The sequence below is a fragment of the Rhinichthys klamathensis genome, unplaced genomic scaffold, assembly GCF_029890125.1.
Source record: "Rhinichthys klamathensis goyatoka isolate OS25496 unplaced genomic scaffold, OSU_Roscu_1.1 h1tg000064l_1, whole genome shotgun sequence".
NCBI classification, from domain to species: domain Eukaryota; kingdom Metazoa; phylum Chordata; class Actinopteri; order Cypriniformes; family Leuciscidae; genus Rhinichthys; species Rhinichthys klamathensis.
The window spans coordinates 1457501-1481584 of NW_026606607.1; the positions used below are offsets into that span (position 1 = coordinate 1457501).

The window sequence follows — 24084 nt, forward strand, 5'->3', positions numbered from 1 at the left end:
ACCAGTGATTTCAGATGGGTTTTTTTTTGTTTCAAAATCTTGTATTGCTGTCTGTGTCAGTAAATCAAACCAGTGATGAAAATAGTAGGATGAAAATAATCTGTTATTAAAACTGTGATTAAATTATATATAGAAATCGATCAAAGAACACTCCCTTTACAATCGCTGGAGCTGTCAATCAAACAGCAAGAGTTTATCAGACTGAGTTCTGGAGTCTCGCCAAAACTCCCGTTATAATCAACGAATCTCTAATTTACATCGTGTTTGCATTGTTAGTTATGATGAAAGCATTCGTGAGAGTGCAGAAATCGAGCTGCAATGACGAGATCACTGCATTCATGTCTGTCATGCTCATCGCTGCAACCTTTCATGCCACGATCTAAATATGATGCTATAGATGTGGCTAGTTTTATTTTGAGTTTGAGAAGGCAGGATATTGAAGAACAAAACCCTGAAATGTATCAAACATAACATACTCAAGACAACCATATGTATCTAATTTAAAAATTAAACAAACAGATGGAGTAAAACAGATGCACAGAAAAACCTGAAATACATCAGGCTTCATACAATAACCCCTCAAGTTATTTATAAAACACTTTAAAAGCACGTGGAATAAAAGAAAGTTCATGTCTTTTTGTTTTACTCCTGGGTTCAACAAATCCCCTACACTGCCGTAGTAGATAAGAAGGTGTTGGAGCCACAGACAGGAAACAATGCAGTGGTGATGAACTGTCCTTGAGTAGTTTAGTAAAATTACGTATAGTGGCCTCGTCGCGTCTCTCACTCAGTGATGGGAGAGTAGAAGTTGGAACACCTAAAATCCGACAGCAGCGTTTTTGGACCCTCTCTAACTCATCAGAGAGACCTTTAGGTAGTCCACCCCATACTGGGCTAGAACTGGCCGTATAAATGTCAAATATAGTCATTAGAACATCACAAGGGAGACCCGCGTTTTTAGCAAAACCGTAGTGGATTCTAGGACGCGCCTTCGAAATCATGTACTTAATGTGGGCGTCCCATGACAGATCAGAAGAAATTTGAACTCCAAGTAGTTTAAAGGTGGAAACTCTGCTAATTACATGTCCTGAATCCAAGGCCTTCTGAGTTAACCCTGTAAGGATCCCTTTAAAAAATTCAGTGATTTTTTAAATAATCTGCATATTTCACCAGAATTACTGAAGGAGGCAGACGAGAATCCAAGCTGTTTATGGAGATGACAAAAAGCAGAGGGGATAGAAGTCCCCCCTGAGGAACACTAGCTGAAATTGGATAGGAGCTAGACACACAGGAGCCCCTTCACCTTTTGCTCTATGTTACTCAGATAGCTCCTTACACTGAGCCAAAGCAGTTGACAATGATCAATTGTGTCAAAAGCTTGAATAAAATCAACAAAAACAGCATGGATGTCCAATTTAGGATCTAAATATAATGCTATAATCAACACTTTTCATGAATAGTAAAATGTGCTAAAAGTTTTCGAGAGAGTTCCACATAGCTATTTCATATGCAAAGATGTTAGCCAATCAGCAGTGGGCATTTACATTGAAGTTTTACAGCAGACACGCCCCTTCAAACAGAGTGTTCAGATAAGAGGGCTACAATCAGGGTAGGAAAAATGCCTTTTATTTCTAAATTATGACAATTTTTGATGTAAAAAATCATACTAACATCATAAGTGCACCCCAGGAAAAATGTTATGACCCCTTTAACGTTTCCTTTGGTTCAAACAACTAGGTACAGCCTTATTATCTAATTAGTCTAAGAATCGTTTTCAAGTCTTTAATCATCCTATTTTTTGATTTAGTAAAAAAAAAACATCAAAGATCCTTTTTTGTGGAACGTCAAAGGCGACCTGGATTTGAAGGGACTGATAAACAAGAGATAAGGCTTAGAAAACCTTCCATCTTCTAATAAATATAGCCAGTCACCATACACCCAACCGTTCCAGGAAGTTCTCAAAGTGAAACTGTTAACCAATCAAATGCACTCACACAGCACATAAGGCAGTCTGAACAGGCACACTGAATGCATAATGCCTCGGTGACAGTCCCTTTGACCTATTCACAGTAGGAATATCAGATGCATTTAACAAATTCTCCTTAAATATTTGGACAGTATTCCCACAGTACAGTCCCCCTGGTCTCACCTCAAATATCATTCCCCAAGTGCTTCCTCAGCTTAGTGTTTGGAATAGGAATCCTTTCATTGAAATGCACAGTGTTGCCATCTTCCTATAACTGCAGCTGAGTGTTTTATTGACTATTTGAAAATGGCTGGCAAATAACCTGCTGTGCGTGCCGAGACAACCCACATGGCCATGGCCGTTAAAAGAAATGATTTGTTGAGTATGAACCACACTTAAACCTCACTCATGTCGTACAAGAGTGCAAATGAGCAGTCGTTTGGATGTGACAGGGAATGCCACGCAATGAACATAAAAATGGTTTTATGGGTGTAGAATCATCCCAATCAGATGTTTTTAAATCACTCACTGACATTCATTATGAATGATTGCTCCAAGGATCGTTTGTGTGGTTACAGAAGCACAAACAGCTAAACTCTAATGGGTCATTCTTAAGGTGCTATACTCTAAAAGTAAAGTTCAACCTAGTGGTCAACATGGAATTTTTAATGGCCTGTTCGTGAATGGCCTCACTCTTTATTGATGATTTATTAGTTTGCATTTTATTTGAATTTCTACTAATTTTTACCACATTTTTTATAACATTCCAATCAAATATCTGTATGTCATAAACTGCCACTGCAAAAAAAAAAAAACACGTTTCATGGGCTGAATGTACTTTTGTAACCAATGTACAAATAGTACTAAACATGTTACAGTTTTGATCTTTTGGGGTTGAATGTTACAGGGTTAAAGGTCAGTGTGCAAACTGTCAAATTACTGTTTTATGTATCAAATATCATTGCATGGCATTATTTACAGTTAGTCACATTATTCACAGTAATCCCCCCCCCCCCCCCCCTCACATAGTATATAATATAAGCATCATGAAATAATCATTGTAAGTTTTGCATTTAAAATGTAATAGAGATGAATAGCTGATATTCTGATATCCTTATGAAAATGAAATTTGTGTTTTAAAAATTTTTCCACTACACACTAAACAGAGTTAAATCTATCAAATAATGTGAATAAGTTCACTATCCTGAGTCAATTAAATTGATATTAAGTCAAAAATAAGGTAATGAGATAATTTCCTTAGAATTGATGACGAATATGAACAAGCAGTTACAGTAATGCCCTTTTCCTTACTTCTTTCCATCTCATTTATTTTTTTCTTTACGGTATGTTACTATTATTTTCTATTTCTGTTTTGAGCTATAATATTTTATAGTTAAGTGTTTCCTTTACAATTTTTGTTCCTTTTATTGCTCTTATTCTTAATTATTGCTATATTACTTTGTTAGAACTTTCCACTTACAATATAGTTCAACAAAAGCATTGAAAAATGAACACAAGCACAGCAAACACGAGCTAGCATTCCAGATAAACTGATTATATGACATTATTATTATTATAAAATAAGTAAGAAAGTAAGTAAATAAGTACATACATAAACAATGTGTGTAGAAAAGAGTATTCTCTGATGATTTTAAATGTTATAATGAGCAGGTGTAAGACCTTGCAGTGTTGGTTGTCAATGCCTTGATTTAGTCAACGCACAACTGCTGAAGAATTACATAATACACAAAGAGAGCTTTGTCATCTGGAGAATAATGAGACAGGTGTTTGCTCCAGAGCAATTGACACTCTATCAAAAGTGAAGAGGCATTTTATCTATGTCACCACAGATCTTGGGGGTTTGCAGAATATATGCTGTATTTGTGATTTTATTCATTGATCAGTCTATGTCAGAGAAATCGTCTAACTTTTTGACTATAAATGCAGTCTTCTGTTTGTGTTTTAGTTGTGCGTTAGAAATATACAGTCACCCCACACAGTATTTGGTCATTACATTAGGTAAAAGTGTTTGTTTTAAAGACTGAGCACAAGCACACTTTTCAGGTAAAAACATTTTACTGAAAGTGTTTTGAAATAAAACAATATGCAGTATATAGTGTTCAATATGAAAACAAAACATTGTGACACATCGTGGTTAGGTACATTGCATGAAAGGATAATTTTCCATTAATAACTGAAAAAAGTGTGCCTGCACTGAAAAAAAAAACGTTTTTTTTTTACAAGAAAATACTTTTTTTTTTGTATTTAAAGTAACAACAGGTAGTTTTTTGCTCTCGGGCTCCCCCTACAGTTGGGAAACAGTATTGTCCTCTACTACTGTCGTAAACTCTGTCATCCTACATGCACGTGCAATTGTTGACAACCAGGATAGCCCTGAACACTGTAGGAGGAGGTCACATGCAGGTGTTCTGCTTGCGTCGCGTGTGAAATGTCTTCATCCCAGGTACAGTGGCATATATTTCAGCATGTCATATGAATATAATTTCATGGGTTTTATTTTTTTTCTAACGACAAATGATCGCGATGCTCACGTTTACAAGCCAGCGTCATTATAGTAGCCTAGTCTATTGGTTACCGTATTACTGGATCTATATGATACTTCAATGCAATGTTTGAGTGGTTGATAATAACCGTATATCGTCAATATTATAATATCAAGCTACCATAAATGAATCTGCAAATTTTACAAATCGATTTGCATTATAGCTTGAGGCAAGACAAATAAACAAATATCACAGACATGTTAGGTATCCTAAAATATGATTTTATTAATAATCTTCCTCCTTTCTTTGTACATGTTGAGTAGACTACACTTTTTAGGTCAAACATTTGCTATTTGCATTTCATCGATTGCAAAGTTCAAATCAGAACGAGAATACTAGCGATAGCTAACCATCAAAAACTAGAATATCGTTTACTAGCTACCAGATTGATAATTCGCTATTACTCTAGCGAATTAGAGAGGTTAGAGAGAGGCATTCTTTTTTCGATGGAGGGTTCGATGCTCCCTGCACACGCAAGGTCTCTCGCTCGCTTTCTCTCTCTGCCGTCCGCGCGCGTTGGAGCACAGTCTCTGTCTCGCGTGCGCGCTCGCTCTAGATTCCGGGAGATTTGAACTAATTTGCGGTATAACTTGTCGATCACGAGTGGCTCAACAGGTAGATCTATAGATAAACTCATCTTTCAGGGATTTGACCGACCGGGTTGACAATTTAGCGTGAGAAACCGGGGGTGTGCCGTACGTGTGAGCGTGTGAAACCAATCAAATGGGGGTGTCTCACGGCCAATGCGTGAGAGTTGGCAGCTCTGCAATGTTGATCCTCGTTCTGCCTTTAACGCGATCACTTTCTCTTTTTCTCTTTTTGCTTTGCTCCGATAAAACCTTTGCTTTCTTGTTTTTCTGTGCTGCTTCGGCCATGACTATAACATTTGGCTCGCAAGTCCGATTTTAAGGAAGTGGGGGTGGTGGTGGAAGTGACGTATATGCCGTAAAGCAGTCGAATTTTGTAGTTCTCTTTGTTCGCCGGTTACTACCCGAAACCCGAAGTTTAAAAGTACGATTAAAAACGCTACAGACCCCGTCAGGCTATGGCAGACGTGTCATTCAACCTATTGTAAGTCGATGTACCATCACAAGAGACTTGGAAATATATTATGAAGGTTGAAAAGTTACCTGTTGTTACTTTAAAAAATGTCATGTTTAATTAAATGTGTTACTTGAGGATTCTTTGTACTGACTACTTTCTGACTAATTATTGTCTTTGTTTTCCAGTGTAGGAGTAATGATGATGGTACATTTCAAACCTCATACTTCTTGGTAACACACAAGTCAAGCAAATGCCTTAAGCCCAAAGAATACTTCAGCCTTCCAAGTACCGCACAATGTAATATTCGTCATCAGGAGTGTCCGTGGACATCTGCGCACACAGTCCGAGTGCAGACAAATTTCATGTGTAACTTCTCCGACTCTTTATTAGCTGGCCTTTAGTGTTGTGCTAGTTACTAAGAAATAGTAACTAGTTACAGTTACTAGTTACTTCATTAAAAAAGTAACTCAATTACTTTGTTGATTACTTACACCAAAAAGTAATGCGTTACTGTTAAAAGTAACTAAAAAGTTACTTAAAAAAAAACATTCTTTAATGTTCCCATTAATGCCCTTTTATGCGTTATGGTCTATACAAACACAAAACTGACTTAAACAGAAAGTAATTTTTAAACACTATTTTATTTGAGTCAGACCAGAACAAACTGAATATATCACAAGGATTTCTGAGGTGACTCGCTATGCTGACTCACGATCTTCGCTGTAGACGCGCCAGAGAGAAATGCACATTTCATACGGATTACATAAGCAGAGAGCAGTCTGTAGTCTGTTTTCTTTCGTTTTGAATTGTTCTGTTTAAAAGTAGACATGTCTGTGAGGCAAGTAGGCTACCTTATACGCTGAGTTTCGGTTCATTTATGAGACGAGCTCCAGTTCACGCGCCGGCGCCTCCATTTCGTGATTATCTATCGTCTGCTATATTTAGGCCTACTTCTTATTTATTAAATCCAGGCAATTGGTTGATGAAACATTGATTAAAATTAAGATACAATTAATACAAAACGAAATTCACTTTAAAGAAAGGTTTTGTGCTTTCTGTTTGATGTCTCTGCAAGTATTAAAGCATCTTTTAGTGCCGCTTTCAAAGCGCGTCGCGTCCGTAAAGGAGAACTGTCACGTCCGTAACATTGTTTTTTCCTCATAAATGCGAACACTAAAAATAAAATAAAATGAATATTTTGTTCTGTGGAGACTGAGAGCCAACCCTTCTTCATTCGGTGGGTAGCCTAGTAGTCTGCGCAGTGTAATTCACATAATTACTAAAAAATATTTATTTTAGGCCTATGAAATTCAGCCCTTATAAATGTGCATTTTCTAAGCTTAGAAAATGGACAAAATTCATTTGATTCTAATCATAATGTAACATTATTGTGAAATTGATTTATTTATAGGCTATTTGCTATTAGTATAGTAAAGCCTATGTTTTTATCCAACTAGGCTATGTGTGGGCCTTATGTAAAATACGCGTCCCTTATTGATTTGATACGGACGCGTCATTTTACTTGTAAATACGGGACAATTCCGTATTTTAAGGGACTGGTGGCAGCCCTACCACCAACAATGCGTCGCTGCTGTAAACAGATTAGGCTGTAGGCTACACTTCAGCCAAAATTAATTAATTAAAATAAGTAACGGACAAACGCACCGTATGGTAATGGTAACGGAGTTAATTTATTTAAAAAGTAATGCGTTACAGTATGAGTTACTGTCAAAAGTTACTGCGTTACAGTAACGCGTTACTAGTAACGCGTTACTGCCCAACACTGTTTATCACACTCATCCCCCAAATCCTCATTCCAATCCGGGTCACGGCACCAGTGTTACCCTTCCAGTTCTACTGCAGCCTCTAATATGTCTCTTGAGGCCAGGAGAGTGAGGCTCTTTACTAGCTGGCCTCTGTTACACTCACCCCCATAAACCTCCCTCCAATCCTGGGATTCCAACCGCCGTTTCCAGCATGAAGGCAGGCACACTGACAAGGATGCTAAAGGTCGCTAGCGCACCTCTTGAGGCTAAGGAAACGAGGTTTACCTGCACATCACTTTACTAGCTGGCATCCGTGAAAGTTGTGTGGACAGGACTGTGCACGAGACTGAGTGGAATGCAGAAAATAAAGTATACCCAGACCTTTAGAGATGAAAGGGAATGCAAATAGTTTTTCCAGGTATTAAATACCATCTTAGTCTGAATTTGAAAGGAAGTTTTTAACTTGATTTCATACATTCAATAAAAATCACCTCGACACCAATTACCTTGAAGTCATTGCAAAAACAGCATAGAAAATCAAAATTAGTCATATTAGATGTGGAGTCTTTCATTAACTTCTTGCTGTTTAGGCGGATTTGTCTTAGAAAGCCTTTCTAAAGAGTCCGCTTCACCCTCGACACCTACATCTGGATTCTTAATTATTTACAAGACCTTTGCAATAAGTGTGGTGCTTGGATAAGCATTCGTAAAGGTGACGACAATTTGCATTCGCAAAGCACTGTCCATGAGATTACACGAATTGATTGATGCTCTTTTCAGTCGCCCCAGAAACCACCTTGAGGATCAGTTATGAGCTGTATATCTCCCCAGTAACAGCCCATAAAGCATATTCTCTTCTGCACTACATCTTTCAGGTGGGGATGTGAGGTTTAATCCTAGACCAGCTGTCTGGATCGGGTGAGAGAGTGTCATGTTAATAGAACATCTGAAGGCAGCCAATATCATGACTTTCTTAACTCTTTCCTTGCCATTGATTTTCTGTCATTTATTACAAAACGCTTCCCCGCCATTGACGTGTTATTCTGGCATTCCATGTTTTTACTGGGAGCTATTACGCATCTACTGAAAGAGTACAGAATCTCTGGGTCCAAAAACAAAGGAAGAAAAAAATATGCATAAACCAAAAGGAGCGGATGAAAGTTGTTTTAGCTAACATGAGCACCAAACATTCAACAGGATACACATCAAAACTGCCTGACATTACAGAGAAACAATGTAAATGTGAAGAAAAAGAGTTATACCACGCAATCTATGTTTTGATCATTCTGAAGACACAAGAAATGATTTTTTTTTTTTTTTTTTTACCGAGGTTGTTCGATGTAAGCCAGAGGATTTAAACCCTGTTCCTGGCTGTCATATATTCCCCATGTCTTGTCTGGACTTTTGTTGTATTTCCTGTCCTAGTGGCATGTTTGTAGTTCATTGTAGTTTTTCATGTTGATTAGTCTCCCTCTCGTTTCCTTGTTACCTTGTTAAAGGGTTAGTTCACCTAAAAATGAAAATTCTGTCAGTAATTACTCACCCTCATGTTGTTCCAACCCCGAAAGACTTTCGTTCATCTTCGGAACACAAATTAAGATATTTTTGATTAAATCTGAGAGCTGGATCACTCCTCCATAGGCTTCTTAAAGGATCGAAACTGGCCGGCCCAAAAGTTATGAAAGACATCGTTAAAATAGTCCGAGTGACTACAGTGGCTCAATCTTAAGTTTATCAAGCGACAAGAATACTTTTTGTGCGCAAAAACACATTCATTTCGTTCTCTATGGGCCTCGAGATTTCACGTAGTGAAACTACGGAAAGCTTCTAGGTTGCACGTCACACGTAGGTTCACTATTGGCCGACGCTGGTCGTGTGTGTGATGTGTGTGACGTACAACCTAGAAGCTTAGGACCAGTAGTGATTGCGTAGTGATCCAGCTCTCAGATTTAATCAAAAATATCTTAATTTGTGTTCCGAAGATGAACGAAAGTCTTACGGGGTTGGAACAACATGAGGGAGAGTAATTACTGATAGAATTTTAATTTTTGGGTGAACTAACCCTTTACGCTTGTTTGCTAGCCTGACATGCCAGACCTACATCAGGATGTTAGGTCTGGGACCTCACCATTGACAGGGCTCAATACGAGGGGCGGGATAAAAGGTTGTCTTTCAAATTCCCTCTGCACGCAATAAGATAGCGCTACAACCAACCAGAGCAACGAAGAAGGTGACGTAGTCAGAGCGAATCTCACTCATCTTCACACAGAACACATCTTCCTTTTTTTAAAATGACTCAAGTGCCGTTCTTTGTTCATGTTTCAAAGAAAAGCTTAACTTTAAATCATCCAGAGTTGCGGCCAGAGCCGAATCGAAAGACAGCTGTTCGCCAGCAGCAACAGCCATTCTTTGTTTTCAAGTAGCAGTGAACCGTCGCATCTCTGTCGTCCTGACTAGGGTTTGGTTTTTCCAGCTCGAAAGCCAACGAAGAGTAGCTAGACTACACTGGCTGCAAAATATTTTTTTTTGCAGCCGCTAGGGGGAGTCTAGATTTCTAGGCTACTTGTTTGCCCCTGTGTATATTTAGCGCTTGTGTTTCACTTGTTCCATTGTCAGTTGTTGTACATGTAATGGTTGGTTCTGGTTCTGTTCCTTTGTTCCTTGAGTTCTTTGTTCTCTGTTCAATGTGTTGTTTTATTAAAAACACCTCCATTTAGATACTTCTCCTGCATTCTCTGGCTCATTACACTGGGGTATCCACTGTCCTGCTGAGTTTAGATCCAAATGTAATCAAACACACCTGAACCAGCAAATCAAGCTCCTCAGGATCATAAACAGATTAATACTATATATAGACAGCCTCACTTTGGCCCTTTGCTGCGATGCTTGCACGTCTGCCATATTGAACTGGGCAAGACTGCTCTATAAACAAATACAATTAAACGAGAAGCTGTTTTTTTCTAGACGAAAAGCACACAAACTTTAACATTTCTCAACTGATTCCAGCAGTTTATAATCTGTGTGGAGTATGAAAAAGGATCTGTCTCCAGTTATTAAAATCTAGTTAGACCTTGAAAATTATTCATTGCCATATGGAATTGTAAGAACTCACTCTTGTCAATCATAGATTTTTCTTGGTTAATAATTGTTTAAACATCCCTAATGTACATGAAATGTGTATAAAGCTTTTCATTGTGGAAATTGATTTTTCTGTCTTCAACACCATCATTTTAGCTTTTTCACTTGCGCCTCCAGGTCACAACGCAGCTTGTTTACTTTGAATTATACTGAAAAAGCTAAAAAATGAAACACTAAAAACTAACAAGTTTTAAAACGGCAAAATCATTTGAAATGATACATTTAAATGATAAACATTAGTTTTAAACATTAACTTTAAATGATAAACATTAGATGACAACAAAGACAATGTAAAAAAGAGGAAATAAGCATGCACAATTAAATACCAAATACTTTAAATTTACTTTAAACTTTAAATTTAAAGTGAGTTTAAATTTAAACCTGTTTAACAATGAGAAACAAATGCTGTTGTATGATCTCTACAACTGCTGTATCTTTCCTCACCAAGCGTGCAGCACCTTACGACCTCCCCTGCCATCCGTTTTGACTCCGCTCTGGGGTGGGCAACTTTTCTGGAACATTTCCTTAAGTTCTTCTCTCCTGTCAGCCTGGCCCATGAGGTAGAAAAACATCTGCTCTGGAAGTTCACCTCATCATTCATCTCCCCAGCAAAGCAGGTTAAAATGATGGATTTAATATGCGTTTATGGCATATGTCTGCTGTTCCCAGGAAACACTTCCATTAATATTCAGATATGCTGAGCGCTTTACTTTCAGAGGAACAGGCTGTGTCTTAAAAGACTGGTAATTGCTTAAGACTTATTCGTTCTTTCACTCATTAAATCATAAATAGTGCATGGACTTTGAATAGTTTCACAGAATAGTTATTAGTTTCAATGCATAGTGTTTAACTCTTCATGTTTCGTCTTGAATGCAGTTCAGTTTTAAAGAGATAAGGATGTTTTTCATGGCAAAATATGACTGGCAGGGATCCAATATGTTCAAATAAGAGTAAAGCACTTGTTAGGAAATCAACTGACCTCATATTTGAGCACTATGATGTCACGTTTGTTCTACACATATGGGCACAATTCGTCTGCACCTGTCTTCATTAACTGAAGTAATTATTTCTACGTCTGACAGGGCACGACACGGAAGGTCAGCGCTACTGACTCTTCTAAATTACCCTGGCTCTACTTACAAAGTACTCCCGAAGAACCCTGCAAGACGTTACACATGAGCCGGTTAATCAACAGTGCAGAGACAGCCATCAATTCTGAGTGCTCATATGACTGGAATCCTAATGTTGACTGTGCTTGTCGAAGTGCTTTATCTTTATGCGCATCACACGTGTAAATAAGTGCACGTGCTATGAATCAAGTCATTTGAGCTTTTAGGAAATATTTAATTAATGGAAACACTTGGAGTTGGAAAAACAGTGGTGTTAAGCCATGCTCAGACTACAGGGGTTTCAGGCCGATTTATGCCTGATCTACACACTAGCCAATGAGAGACAAGTCTACAAAGAGACGGAAGTGGAACTTTTGAAATGGAGAACGTGAAAGCCGCTGTACATGTCCGGTGGACAACGGAGATGGATGAACGTCTGGTCGAAATGTGGAAACAACGCGACTGCATTGTCTTCTCATATAATGTATACAGCAAGTTTACGCGACACAGTATCCATTTTGTTTACATCCGTTTCCCTGTGAGATCACGTGAGGTGCTAAATCTGTCAAGATTATCTTAAGAAAATCTCGTAGTGTGTGATGTGCCACGATTTTCAAATCCTGTAGTGTGTGCAGGTTTGAGATTTGAAAGAAGAAAATCTGTGAAGATTCCCCTTATGTGCGTAATGCAACCAGATTTCACAATCGGTTAAGATTTATAAACTCCTGTAGTCCGAGCCCGGCATTACTTGCCTTGATTTTTGTGAATAATGGCTTTAAAAATGGTGCCTTGGTAAAGTCTGTAAATGGATGCGTTGCTTTTAATTTAATCCAACACAGGCTAATTGGAAAAACGTACCTGTGGCAACATTTTTGCAAAATACGTACCAATATGTACATATCACTGCAGTTTCCAACATAAATGAACACTAGAGGCAGTAAAACAGCAAACACTTTTAATCGTTTCCACGCACAATTATGATTACAGGGGCAGATTATGAATTAATAAAGACTTGTTTTCACACGCTCCTTGCACAATTATGTTATGACCTCAAAACACTTTTTACAATAGTGCATGATTTGTAAACGAATTTATTTGGAGGTTTCATCACTTAACTAGCTCCAAATGTTCGGTTTTACTGACATACTAGGCTTGCTCGGTAGATCAGCTGCTACAGAATAGTTGTGATACGAAGAGCTCGGGTACGAATCCCGTCAAAGACGAGTCACAACAAAAGAGCTCAAAAACAAGCTAAAATAGCATGGTTATGATTGCGTTTTTGTGCCACATTTGCTTTTGTTAACACTATCGGGTAGGTTTAGAGTTTAGTGTAGGTGCGTTATTTTAAAATGGAGCATTGAGCTTTTAGCGCTACTCAGCGGACATTTCAACTCAGAACTGCGGTGATAAACTCCAACGTAATAAAATATTGCTATATTCATGTTCATCTGTTCCGGAAAAAAAAACTAAACACGCTTTTAGCGCCACTCACTGGACATTTCACTTTGAAACTTCTGCGAAACGTGCACAACGCAACGTATTTTGTGTTTTGCAAAAATGTTGCCACAGGTACGTTTTTCTAATGAGATTGGCTGATTTAATCAGATGTTTTGTGCTTTATACCTTAAACTGTACAGCTTGTTGAGGAAGAGGTGTGCTATACTTTTCTAAGTGCTAACTTACAATTTTCACTTGGGAGACAATACAACTGTCAAAAACTTTTTTTTTTTTTTTTTTATTATTACTTTGTCTCAATTATGACCAAAACATTTGAAATATGACGTGAATTACAGCAAAAGTTTTCTGCTTTGAACCAAACCAAGAAAGAGAAGAATTCAATTGAATGTGGCTTTTAATGTTGAAGCAACTGATGGACATAATTAAATTAATATACTATTATCCCACTTACCACAATAATCTTGAAGATCAGAAATTCCCGGTGGATTCAACATGCTTTGTTGCAGAAGAAACCTTAGTCAACTTTTGCTTGTAACCATGAGATTTAGTGAAACATTTCAAAATGATGCACTTCTCATCGTCATCGCCCTTCTCCCCAAACCCCCCACCCCCCCAACCAACCAACCAACCAACCAACCAACCAACCATGAAGTGAACCCTATTTTGTGTATGCAGACGTAATTAATGTCCTTGAGGGAGTCATTTCACAATGTTGCCATATATTGATTGTGTCCCTCAATTCTTAAATTAGCATAATAGCCTTGTTAACAACAGAATATTTATTCAGGATAGTACGTCCTCCAAGCTGTTTTTCCCTTATATTTTGTTTTATCGCTCCTTATGTTCAGTCTGCAATTCATTGCCGTACAGGCGTACACTAAGTACAAATGGCCACTGGCTCATTTCCATACAGTATGTGTCTGCTCGCCCTACAAGGAATGTTAATAATCCTTTAAATTCATATTTATACAGCAGTGTTTAAATTTGCACTTTAAATTACTGCACATTTTAGATGTCTCTTTAATCTAACACACCTGACTGTTTGAAAACTGGTTATTTTTGCAATACGGTGATGCTAGTGGCCCAGAAATTACACACTTCAGCTTTACAGGTTGTACTTTTGAGCAGGTGGCCCAGTTTCTGACCCAGCACGGCTGACTATGCAGTCGTTGGACCGGAAAAACTCCTACTTATTAGTAGCAAAATTTTGCTGGAGTAATTGACTGTAACCAGCTTAAAGCCTGTTTGTGGTGGGAAGATTTTCTTTGCTTAGAAAGTTGCCTGTTCTCTATAAAGAATACAGTGTTAGATGGCCAGAAGTGAAACTGACCTGAAGCATACACTTACACAAGCCTTATTCTATACATTTTGTCTAACTGCAATTTATAATAGTGTAAGTAGCCTATGTGTTGAATTCTTAGCATTGGCCTAAAAGGCGCTTTAGTGTACATTACCATAAAGTTGCAATTCATAAGTATTTTACATTTTGGCAAATTGGTGGCAAATTTGCATGATCTGATTCATTAGTTTTTGTACAGTTTTCTTATGCTTTTCTGATGGTTATAGGTTTAGGGGGTGGGGTTAGCGGTGGATGCTTACGTTATTTTTTTCTAACGTTATGCTTATGTCTGTATTTTCTTTACAAATCGCATTGTACAATTTCAAAATCCCCACCTCATAAAATTGATACATTTTCTACGGGTTGGTCTGAGTAATGCATCAATTCACAAATTCATTAATCTCCAGCTTGTACAACACTTATAAATTCTCATGAGATCGAGTTGAAATATTGGCATCCGCTATTAATAATAATAATTAAAAAAACAGCAGACAACCAGCTCCTATGCAATAAACCCTCCATGCAAAAGAGATTTTGTTTGATCTTGAAAGATTTGGCAACACCACAGTGGCCACTTTGGATCATCTAACATGACCAGAGACTTTCACTCTATGCCTGCTGGTGTTGTGAACAGGAATCTCAGAAATAGAGATGCTTGTGAACACTTTGATTTCATCTTTTTATGCTTGACAGAGAGAAAAAAGTTTTGACCTGAATAATGTTTGAATGAGATTTGAGAGCAAATTTTATGACACTTATTCTGTCCTTTTGAGAGCTTACACCAGTTTAAACCACTGTAGACCAGCACAGACATATTATTCACCAATTAAAATGATGGTCAACCAGAATAATCTGGTAACCAGCAATAGCCGTCTTTTCAACAGAGATACAGTAAAAACAAGACCCCCGGTTTCTGAACACTGTGAGCTTTTTTCTTTTCTTTTTTTCTTTCTGTGTGACATTGAAAAGCACATTGGTCACTTGTGTTGTTTTAATTGTGCTATATAAATAAAGTTTCAATTGTAATTGCTATTTCATTTAAAAATAACATATTTTGTATTTTCAAATAATAAAAATACTAATATATAAAATAACCCATTGATTCCATTTGTTTTTTGTTGTGATACATTGATTAATTTTCATTCAGATATTTTAATGACCTCAACAGTAAAGTTGGAGCAATAGATCCCGTAACAGGCGCGAGGCGTGTGTTCCTCTCACAGCAGCGGGATTGTCATGTGCAGCTTCACTCTTTACTCGCGTCGAGTTCACGGAGAGCGATAGAAACCATCACTCGCTCACCCCTCTCTGAAACGACCAAATAACCGTCCTGCGCCACAGTGGAGGCTTGCTGAGAACTAACGTCCGCTGCTGGCGTCTAAAACAGCCGACGGTGAATGACTGTAGAGGCAGTTTAGTGTCGGAGCGCTCAACAGGGTGCTGAGAAAGAAGAACCGGACCGGGCGGAACCATCCGAGACACAGACACTGACACATACATCCATCACACCGAAGAAACAAAATGAAGGAGAAGAATTTAATCGAAACGGCCAAAATGCAGGGAAATATGATGGTAAGCGAAACATATTTATTATCAGATGTGTGCGTTTCAGAGGAGATACTGAAAGTGACTTTCTGTGTATAATAGATGTTATTGTTTGGCGTTGTTTGTTTGTTTTTTCCCCTCACGCGCAAAGGCAAGAACAGTGTTTAATACTTTACACTCCGTAACAAAAAAGTACCGTGGTCCTAATATGATATATCCTGGCATTACTGATGATATCTAATGATTAACATATCAATACTATACCTACCAAGTGGTACTTCAAGGTGCTTCAAAGAATACCATCGTATTACTATGACTGATTTCAATCAATCAATCAATCAGTTAAAAAAACAAGCCATTGCCATTGTTCAAACACGTTATTACCAGAGTAGTGTCAAATAAACTTGATATTGATGTTCAAATAACAAAAACATATTACCTTGTTAAAAAAGACATGGTATATAAAACAATCCAAATGTTATTATAGTACCATTTCAAAACGTAGTAATAACTTGGTAAAATAGGCTACAACATGTACTATGGTACAGTGACAAGAAAAAAATTACAGTATTGGCACATAGCCATTTTTATAAAAAAGAAAAAACAAATAGGCCTAAGCATAACACCATTTAGAGTATGTCAAGAATAAACATGGTATTGCCGTAGTATCATTATACCGTTGTAGGTTTTCTTAGTGCTGCTTCTAATATTTCTTATAGGTATCCTGTGAATCAACCCCATTACAGTGGTGCAATACGCTGGTGCTGAACTACAAGAAATTATAGGCTATTTATAATATATATCAGTTTTGTATGTTTCTTTGTTATTGTTTATAATAATGGCAAGTGATTCTGCAGCCTGTAGATAAGAAATGATTGAAAACTGTAATAGTTGTTGCAGGATATACATTTATACATGTTTCAAGTCAAGTGAAGCAGTACACGTGGGATTGTATTTATGTTAGGGCTTTAGCCTGCATTAAACGCAGAGGTGACCTTTAGTGTCCGGGGTTCAGATGAGAGAGAATTCATTAAAATTTGATTGCACCTAAAGCACAGTGGAATATTGGGATATTGCAGCGCCAAGTTCGATGTGTCACTGACCTGCAGAGACTGAGGTCTGTCAGGCTTTATTCTTGAAACTGAGACTGATCTGATACCAAAGACTGGAAATAACTTAATTCTGCAACCATGCCAGAGAAATGGAAGTATTTGCCCTCTTTAAAATGAAAAAAGATTTACAGAAATGTACTCTGAAAGTGCCCGAACTTGATTCTTTCATTATATTACAACAATCAAACAGGACTAATATACTGTGAAAGATATGGGCTGAAATAAATACTTGTTGGTGTCATGTTTGTAAGCTTACTGTTAATAGAGAGAAAATGCGGTTTTATTGTAAAACACATCATTTTAAAGAGTGTCCTCCACTGAGACATATGCTAATGCACTTTTACTACTAGATGCACAATTCTACCCTTCATGTAGGAACAAGATCCTTGTCCAGCAAACCATGAGAAATGTCAGTTTGAGCCATGTACCTATCTGACAACCTGTCTGCTTTTGTTATGCTCATGAGTTCGAGATGGTTGAATTTCTCAAGCTTACACTGTGTTCTCAGACAAAGACCCTCAGCTTGATCTAAAGAGATGTCTGATCAGTGATGGTTAATACAAACCTTACTGACTGAATAATAAGCCTCAACTTTTTTCACTGATTGATGAACAGATGATATTTTGATAACAACTTTGATTAGTAGATTTGAATGAATTTGATATTGGAATGCGAAGTTATATACTTTATACTAAGAAATAGTTTAATAAATGTGCGAGGAATAAAAGTATATGTAAAGTTGCTCTTTTAAAAAAATAACATAGTTTAGATTATATTCCTTGACTGAAGGACTGTCTACTCTATATATAAAGTCAATGGGATGAATTCATTTTTGGTGCATTTTTTCTAATGTCTGATGTTGTCATGATGCAATTTTCCTGCACATGAGCAAAGATAGTAGGATGTAAATTGCGTACTGCATGTGCCATCAAAGCAAATGTCATTGAGATGAATGTGAATGCTAATGGATACAGTATTAATACCTTCTTGGTGTAAAGCACAGACAAAATATGATTTCAAGCATGAATTAATATGGTCTGAGAGTCCGTTATTCCCTTCAGAGTCAAGAGTGCCTTTGTGGTCGTATATCCACAGGTCGTTTGTCTTTGGAGTCCGATTGGCTGTGTGAGTTATTTTCCCCATATAGAACAAACATAGTAGTAGTGCAGCACTTTGCTTTGATTACTGTAATTGAAGCATTACAGTGGCCACTTATGGGAACTTTGGTTACTTAGTGGCAAAGAGGAGCGAGTTGGCATATTGACATAGTTATATACTGTAGAACAACAACTTTGTGTGTGTATATATATATATATATATATATATATATATATGTGTGTGTGTGTGTGTGTATCATGCAGCTCGTGACACCTGATCTGGGATTGATTGAAAGATAACCAGTGTGACTGAAGCATGTGACATGTCTGCGTCAGTTAAAGTCACACACACAAATATAATGAGAAGAACATACAGGGTTGTCTGTCTACAAGCCCAGATAAAGCGACATGTTAATGCTGGTAAATGCAGGCTTGCAAGCGCCTTTTATCCACGGAGCGGTTTATTTGATTGGGGTTGGCCCGCTGGACGAGGGCAGCGCACAAGCAGGGAAAGAGGTCCGTGATTTATAGTGACCTTTAAGTGGGTCGTCGTTTCTCAAAGCTAGATCTGGCATCCGCAGCGTTTCATTAGGCCTGCTGGAATCCATCATCTGTAATGTTTTTCTCAATGCAATGCTGCATGCAATTTAAAGAGGTACACGCGCACGTAAATATCAAGTTATTTTCCACGACCATCAGACTTTCATGCATGAACACACAGTCATTTGCTCTCAGAGAGATTTTTATCCTTTCTAACATTGTTTGCCAGTCATAAAAGTCATATTTTGAGTCCTTACTCACTTTCTTAGCATCTCAAAGCGTTTTCATCATTCTCATTCCAATCAAAACCCACATCATTGCAGGCTACATGAGCCCACTCAAAAATATATGTTTATGAAATAAAATCCATTATTTCATGAGGGAAAGTTTAGTAATGAATTAAGCAGTAACATAATAGCAATAATACAGCTGTGATTTGACTGTAGGTGTATTTTTTTCTCAACCAATACAACTGTTGCAATAAAAGCCAAAGCATCAAAGTTTGGTTTTCGCCAAGCCGGCCAGGAACACAGAAAGTGAGTGGAACTCAATGTCACTCCAGATTTTCCATTTCCCACTCTGCTCTCAATAGTGAGAAACCCTGCTCTGAGCGTTCCTGGAGCAAGTGAAAACACTAACAGTTTGACTTTCAAAAATCCACTCTTTGCTCCAGGCAAAATAACACTGCTCCATTGCCCGCTCCAATTTCACTCCGCACCATTTACATGCTATGATCTGTAACATTGCAAACACTGACAGAATAAAGATTTGTGCACATTATTCCAAATAAAACAAATAATTCACCAGAATTACGTCCTCTGCCTTGGAAAAAAACGTTTAATTTCAACTGACATCATCATGACAGTGTGGGCGTGGAAAATAGCCAAACATGTTTAAAGCACCCGTCTGCTGAGACCATAACATCAAACTAAAGTAGCAAACAGAGTTGGTGAGGAGGTGCATATTTGGTGCATAGATTCTTGTATCAGAGACAAGAAAGCATTTGCTAAAGGCAAATATATATATATATATATATATACATATAAAATGTAAACTTCAACAGTTTCAAAACCAGTTCAGATTTCATATGCTGAACGTTTCGTTGAGAGATATTGTGCTGCCTGCTATTGCACGCCATGGTGGTGCATGCATATTTGCATACTTTGCAAGCTTTACTTAATTTGAATATGAAGAGAAACTGAGATTAAAGCATGAAGTTTTTGGGACAGTCTAGCTGGAGAGACTAGTTGGCTGAAAGTTAAAAGGAAGCGGTTCTTTTAACAAGTATTTTTCAGATGTTGCTCTTTCATAGCTCAGGAGATCTAAATGAGTTTTCAGCAGTGTTTCATTTCAGTCAACTTTGTCTCAGATGTTTCTCCTAAGAATAGGAATTAAAAGTCAATTGTTATAGTGCTGCATGTGTATACAATTAATTTGGATAGCATAACTTCTTACTTGGTCTTGAAAGATTTCGATGAAAAATGCTGTTCATGCTGAGATTTCTTACTTTTGATGGAATGATCTGAAAAGCATTGCTGTCTAAGCGAATCAACTGAGATCTCATTTGTGATTTATATTTCCTGCAAATGTGTGTCTATTGTTTCAATGACTCTGAAACGTAATCTATGAAGTTGTATCATCACCTCTCATGAATATATTTATCATCAACACACATTGTTCTAAAAACATGAACTTTTAAAGTGTTTTCCTTGGTTTTCATGTTAAAAGCTAACTTAGGAAGATGTATTTTTGCTCTGTGTGGTGTCTTTGCTCTCCTGCTTGAGCTATTCGGATTGGATGGATGATGTGCCATGTACAGAATCCTGCTCATATAAAGGCATTTCTTTCCCCATGCCGCCCATTTCTGTCTGTTCCAATGGCGCTCCGGTCCAAAGCCATCCATCACCACTCACCAAGACAACTGTGGGCCAGTCTGCGAGCAAAATAATGAGTTTACAATAGATGAATATTTCATCATGCCTTTTGCCTCACCCTGTGCCTTTATGTTCACACACAGATTAGATGAGCTGATACTAGTAATACATTATAATTGATTCAAATGGCTTGAGGCTTTGCTAAAATGAATTCCTCATGCCACTTGGTATTTAGTGGTAATGCATACGGTTATGGATGCCACTGACACTGGTTATACAATTTTAGGTTGTAGTCCTTTGTTTCACAACATCTGGTGTGAGGTAAGAAAATAAACAATAGTTTATTAAAAGTTAATCATTCAACTCAAAATAAGATTATCCAGAAGAAGCTGATAAAGCATCAAGTTATTTTTATGGCACAGCCAGCCAGCAGATATAAAACATGTGACTGCACATTATATTGTATACGGATAATTCATTGCTACAGTGATTTTCCACAGGCCTCTCCTTACTGCTTAAAAAAAGATGTCTAATGTGTGATTTAATAGACATAATACTGAGGAAATTTCTGTCTATTTTATTCTAGTCTATAGTATTCAAAAATAACCATTATATAAGCCTGCTATTTTATGTAATTTTCATTATTTTCAATTATTAACTTTTTTAGATGTGCTTACCAGATCAGAAAATGAAGCCTATACAGTGATGCAAATTTGGCAGGCAGCTATTAAGGTGTGTGAAGAAATAAAGAGTACACTGGGAAATAGAAATGTTGCATTTGAAATTTGTCAAGTGATAGACATTTAGCTATACTATTAATGTATTACACACAAGAACAATAGAGAAACGTGAAGTAATGCAGACATACAAATCAGGATGATGAAGAATTTGTTCAAGCTTGTTTTTATGAAAAAAAAGTACACTTTAGCATACTGTCATTTCTATTGAAACTTGAATGTATGTATTTAAATATGTTTGTAATTACACAATCATTAAGTTGCAATTTTATATTAAACTTTAGGCTAAATGTAATATTGAATAGTTAATACATTATGTTCAAGTACTATACATGTGCTGTTGTATGTTAGTCAACACATCAAAATAAGTGTACGCATAAGTGTAAAACTTAAAATGTGACATATATTCCGTTTTGACACGGAAGAGATACATATTTTTTAAATCCATCTTTTTAAGATTTCTGGAAGGGTTTTTAGACTTGTAAGTGCATTTATTTATTTATTTAGTAAGAGATATAACCAAATAGCACCTTGCATTCGGGTCCGTTTTGCTTTACAATTTTTTTTAAAGATCTATTAGTTAGACACTCACACACACATATTGTTTCCTTCCCACTGGGGCTGCATTTGGTTTATAAACATGTCTACGCATGCACAAACAATAATTCTGAAATTGAAATAAAATGACAAACAAATGAATGTCTTTATAAGTTTGTAGAGCAAATTTATTTAAACCAAATAGTCTAAATTTTTATAAAAGAAATAGGATTTTGAAAAGAAAATTCCACATTTCACTTTGCCACCTAATAATGAACTATTGCAGCATGATAAAGAGATTCAAGCTCATTGTAGTTTTAAAAAAATAAATAAAAGTATAAGATTATGCAAATACAATTAATATATTTCTCATAAAAATAAATTGTTTCTTTTTTTTAATTAATAAAAAGTGGGTAAATTAGGTGATAGCATAGGTAAAAACATGCAGCATTCAAAATGTTTAAACTTTTGTGCATTCACTCCTTAATGAGAAGTTACTGATTAGATACAATATGGTTTTAGTTGAAAAATATGAAGTTATGACTCTTTTATAAGCTTACGTTCCACCCGGGAATGCAAAAGGTGTATACAGGTTTTTAATGCATTAGGAGGGTTAATGTGTACTTTAGTGTGTTAAGAAACATAGTCATGAAAATGTACTCTAAGTATGGCCTTTTTTTTTCATGAATATTACATAATATTATGTCAATAATGGTATACAGTTTTTAAAATACCTATATTTTAAATATAGGTATACTTTTAAGATTTGAAGTACAAGTTCACATTAAAAACAATGGCTAGTCTGAGTTATCCACTGTAGGAAACTCTAAACTCCTTTGATTCAAGTATGTTTGGTTCCACGTTTTTGGGTGTTGTGTTAACATGGAGAAAGTGGAGGGGGTGGAGTTCAGCTGCATGATGAAGAAATTGCCTTGTGAGCAGCATTAATGATGATTTCCCTCTGCTATGCTCATTAGGAATCTGCTGTCATAAGCTCCCCTCTACCACTCACTCATACCATTGAGTGTAATTGTGTTTCATAGTCTGGCCTATGCCCACTGAATGATAAAGCCGGAGGTGCTTATTATGTGTAATCTCCACGGCCCAATGCAGGAGCCACCAGATCAGGCTGTATCTCAGTCAGGAGGGACGGATGGTGAGTGACAGCAGAGTAAAGCGCTAAATGTGCCAATGAGATGTGTGTATTGAGTGATATGTGCAGGAGAGAGACCCCACGCATTCTGAAATTGAAGCATTGTTACCGGATAATGTTATTTTTAAGCTTAACGTGTTACATTAATGCATTTTTAGCAATAATAACCGACTGACTGTACATTATCCTACTTATTACACGTGTACTTAACACATAAATAAATACATGGACGTGAAATATTTGAATGTAAATTTTATGTGCGAAGATAGAGCGCACAAAGTGATACGATACTTGCAATACTTGCAATACTTGAATGTGACAATGTAGGTCAATCATGGTATTCTGTGGTCATGACTGCTAAACTGTCACATTCAAGTATTGCATGCAACTGTGTAATAAGAAAAGAATTACATTCCAACACGCTCCATCACATTGACAATAACATGCTACGCATTGTCACACTAACCATTCTTTGTGTCCCTCTGTTACTGGCAGCTTTCACTGGTATTTTCCTCATTAACCTTCAGCTGGCATTCAAATAATGCCTTTGTAAGCCAAAAACCTTGATCACGGATATCGCTGTTCATCTTCCGCAGCAGCAGATGAGATGCTAGAGAACCATGGGATCTATGGTATTTATCCTCCTCCCCCTTGTTTCTGACTTCTTTGTCTTTTGCTTTGTGCTAATGAAAACCACGTCCTTCAGAAAGTTCATTTATACTTGATTTGAACCAATTGCAACTATTGCTGATTCAAACTGCAAAGAACTTCTTGAAACATGCGTGCACATTGCTGACGGTTTGCACAATTGCAGAATTTCTGAAAAGTGCATTGTGATGCTCAACTAATGTGATGACACTTTCTCCTGAATCAACACGTCAGCCTGTCATCTCTCTCTCACACTCCGTCTTTTGGTCTCTGCATAGGCTCTCAGTAGAAACAAGTTGAAAGCACAGCCACTGAGCAATTCCTCTTCCCCTAACTTTATTTCCCCTAAGTCACATATTTTTCAGTCTTATAAAAAAAAATCTCACATCAACACTTCCGAAATAACCAGTTCATTATCAACTAATGAACACAGCACATTATCACAGCACCACTCAAT

The 24084-nt window shown here is 37.1% G+C and overlaps 1 protein-coding gene across 2 annotated transcripts in view; it reads left to right on the top strand.

Moving 5' to 3' along the window:
• dpp6a (dipeptidyl-peptidase 6a) overlaps positions 1-24084 on the top strand; it is a 480936-nt gene that overhangs the window by 27778 nt on the left and 429074 nt on the right. Inside the window, exon 1 of one of the 2 annotated variants that reach the window (XM_056249832.1) lies at positions 15880-15956. The exons of the other annotated variant lie outside the window; for it this stretch is intronic. Coding sequence (XP_056105807.1) covers positions 15906-15956 — 51 coding nt within the window. The 5' untranslated portion in view covers positions 15880-15905. Of the gene's footprint in view, positions 1-15879; positions 15957-24084 lie in introns of those variants that run through there. 2 annotated transcript variants of the gene reach the window in all.